Source organism: Stegastes partitus, unplaced genomic scaffold (assembly GCF_000690725.1).
Source record: "Stegastes partitus isolate 25-593 unplaced genomic scaffold, Stegastes_partitus-1.0.2 Scaffold1318, whole genome shotgun sequence".
Taxonomy (NCBI): Eukaryota; Metazoa; Chordata; class Actinopteri; family Pomacentridae; genus Stegastes; species Stegastes partitus.
In genome coordinates this window covers 115,888-119,177 of record NW_007579049.1, presented here as the reverse complement: position 1 = coordinate 119,177, position 3,290 = coordinate 115,888, and the positions used below count along the sequence as shown (strand labels likewise).

The window sequence follows — 3,290 nt, the reverse complement described above, 5'->3', positions numbered from 1 at the left end:
GTCCAACAACACCTGCTTCTGAGAGCCGTGATGGTGGTTCCTGAAAGACAAATAAAAATATGACTGCACTTTTACTGGAGGCTCAATCAACCAACGCTCCTGACAGTCAAACACCGATGAGCCAAGAGAACACGTTTCTCACAGTTTGAGGGTGTTGAACATCTGGAGGCAGATGTCTCTGATGTCGTCCTCGTTCTTACTGTCAGCCGACACGTCCTGCAGGACTCCGCCGATGGCGTCGTAGACCTCCTCGCCATCCTCGAAATCTGCTCCGCTGTCCAAAACCCCTGAAATACACAAACACTTCCACCTAAATCATCTGCTGCCGTCACCATTTACGTTTGTCATATTATGAAATGATGAAATGATCCCCTCACATCTACCTCTGAACTACTTTAATACTTTACATATTTATTTGGGAAAAGTTTCCTCTGATCAGTTTTCTGAGAATAAATGAACTGATTTCACAGCATCCACTTGTCTGCTCGGCCCTGTGGAGCCTCGTCCAGCTCAAGGGCCGCCGATATAAAAATAAACCAGCCATCAGCCTTTATGGCCATACTTTACATCAGCTGACAGTCTGAGAGCCGAGCAAACAAGACTTCAGTCTGAACATCATCAACACGACCCAATAAAATGAAAACACCACCTGATGCATACTTCAGTTACACAGCATCAGGAATATCACAGCCAACCCTGATCCTTATTAATGATTAAAACATCACAAAAACCCACTGAAATGCTGAACCAGGCAGTTTTTCCCAATTTACAGCCCAACCTGATAAAGACTCACCTCATTTATCAACCTCTAATTAAGTAGAACCAGACACTAACAGCAGCCACGCCTGCTCTTCCCCATTAGAGCATAATTCAACAGTGCAGCTATACCACATGCACACAACTAGTTCTGATCAGTTAGTCGATATTTACACTCATTTTGTATTAAAAAATCTGTGTTTCTCTGTAAATAAAGAATGTGCTGGTACGTGTTTTTATCTGTTAAAGTGTGCATTATTTAGGTTTAGCTGTGGATTTAGTCAGACACTCATAAAACCTGCTTTCAAGAACTCTGGACACAAACTGCTGAACAACATGAGACGGAGGCCAAACCTGCAGATTAAAGAAAAGCTGTGATGTCTCAGTACGGGTCTGACAGGTCCACAGCTTCTGTCATTTAACTCCATGAGCTTTATCAACATCTTAAAAAGCACAACTGTCATAATCGCTACAGACTTTAATTATTTCAGGAGTTAGATAAAACAACTTATAACACTGTATATGAATGATCAAGTTCTTCTACGTGGTAGTTTGTCTGCGGAAGCAAATAATAGGAATTAATAACTACAAACACTATTTAACAGACAGTAACAAATGCTAAAAAACTAAATAAGTAGTCATTATGTCACCCTGATGTGTCCAACAGCTTCAGCCTGGACTCCCCAATAAAAACCGTCCGTCTGCAACGGGATAAAAGTGGATCTTCATAGTTGACTCTTCTCAGTTTACTGTCACGGTTCTGATGATTCACCTGCTATTTCCTGAAATGTTGCTTTAATGTGATATTGTCTTAAATGTTCCTTTAATGTTTCCTATCGTTCAGCCCAGCCGGAGTTACGTCTCCACTTTCTGTCTAACCCGGGTTTGGTCCAGCTAACCTGTCGTACCGGGGCCATGCCGTGCTAACCGGTGCCCCTGCTCTGTCAGCCCGGTTAGCTCGTTAGCTCAGCGGCTAAAGAGAGGCGGCAGCCCGGCTATGAGGCACGTTAGAGGCCGGTGTGTGCGGCTCCACCGGGCCGGCAGTCAGCGGCTCTGCCCCCGGCTGGTACAGACTCTGTCCCCCCGCCGACAGACACTCTGTTCTCGGTCTCTTACCTGTGATGTAGTCGAAAAGCTCCGAGTCGATCTCAGGAAACTCGCTCTTCAGAATGTCCACGTACGTCGCCATGATACCCGGCCCTGGACAGCGTTGCGACGCGCATGCGTCAATATGCGACAGCGCTGTGAACTCTGGGAGATAAAGTTCATGACGATAAAAGCCTACAAATACACAAACCGGAAAGGATTTCCCTGTAACTGCTGTTCAGAATATTAATTAAAAAAAAATAATGACATAAGTCAGGAAAAGATTTATCTTTGACCTCCTATTGTTTATATTTTCTGAACTTTTCTTTATTTATAGATTTATATGGATACAAAAAAAGGTTTGTGAAGTTACAAACAAGACTAAATTCAAAAACTCAGTTTTATTTATTTTTCTGTTTTTTCCTGATGTGATTTTTTTCATTTATTGAAATCAGACACTTCTGAAGAGGTGTACCCCTTTAAAAACAATTCAAAATTTCCGTTCTGCATCTCATGCCTACTCAAGTACATAAATATTTTATTTATATGCTTCTGTCTTTTGTAGATATTTATTATTTTGCTATTTGTTTGAAAATGTTGTTTCTATTTATACTTTAATAGAATATTTTGCTTATTTTCTGTCATTTGTTGACGCTGAATATTTTGTTTATTGAAATTAGAATTTATGGTTTTGTATACATAAATACGTTAAAAAAAATTATTTCATTTATTGAAATCTGGCCCTGCTGAAAAGACAGACCATATGTAAATCATTTTATAAATGTTTTCTCTATTTCATGCTTGAATAAGAAATAAAACGATTTTTTTATTGATATCTGACTCCACTAAAAGACGTAGGTCATCTGTTAATTTGTTTTTAACATTTCTTTCACTTTTTTCCCCCTGAAATAAGTAGAGAAAATGTGTTTTTATTTGACTTGGACACTACTGAAAAAATAGACCATTTGTTGTCTTGTTTACATTTTTTTTTCAGATTTAGTATTTGTGGAAATTTGTTGCTATAGAAAAAAAATGTAGCAATTGATTTATATGATATATAAGAAGTATACTCAGTAAACTATTTTACTAAATAGAGCTTGAGATTTTAAATTGTTTCACTTTTTATGCATAATTAGGTAAAGAAAACATTTTGTTTGATGGAACCTGACTCCACTGAAACAAAACTGGCATTTTTAATCAGTTTTTAAAATCTCCTGCTGTTTTTTATGTTTAATTGTAGCAGTATTATTTGTAGTATTTCAGTATTAGTATTAGTAGTATTGTGTTGCAGTATTAGTAGTTTTGCTGCAGTATTACTGTAGTACAGTTAGTAGTGCCAGTACTCGCTGTTGTCCAGTTGCTCCCTCTGAACGCTCAGTGCGCATGCTCTGCTCTGGACTTTAGGGTGGGAGTTAGCCGTTAGCACTGTGAGCTAACAGCCGGAGTGT

General features: G+C 39.0%; 1 protein-coding gene across 1 annotated transcript in view; it reads right to left on the bottom strand.

Moving 5' to 3' along the window:
- abcf3 (ATP-binding cassette, sub-family F (GCN20), member 3) overlaps window positions 1-1,961 on the bottom strand; it is a 12,482-nt gene extending 10,521 nt beyond the window's left edge. The window contains exons 1-3 of the mRNA XM_008298455.1: window positions 1,873-1,961; window positions 143-287; window positions 13-40 (exon numbers count right to left, since the gene is read on the bottom strand). Of these exons, the coding sequence (XP_008296677.1) occupies window positions 13-40; window positions 143-287; window positions 1,873-1,945 (246 nt within the window). The 5' untranslated portion in view covers window positions 1,946-1,961. The remainder of the gene's footprint in view (window positions 1-12; window positions 41-142; window positions 288-1,872) is intronic.
- Window positions 1,962-3,290: the final 1,329 nt, after the last annotated feature.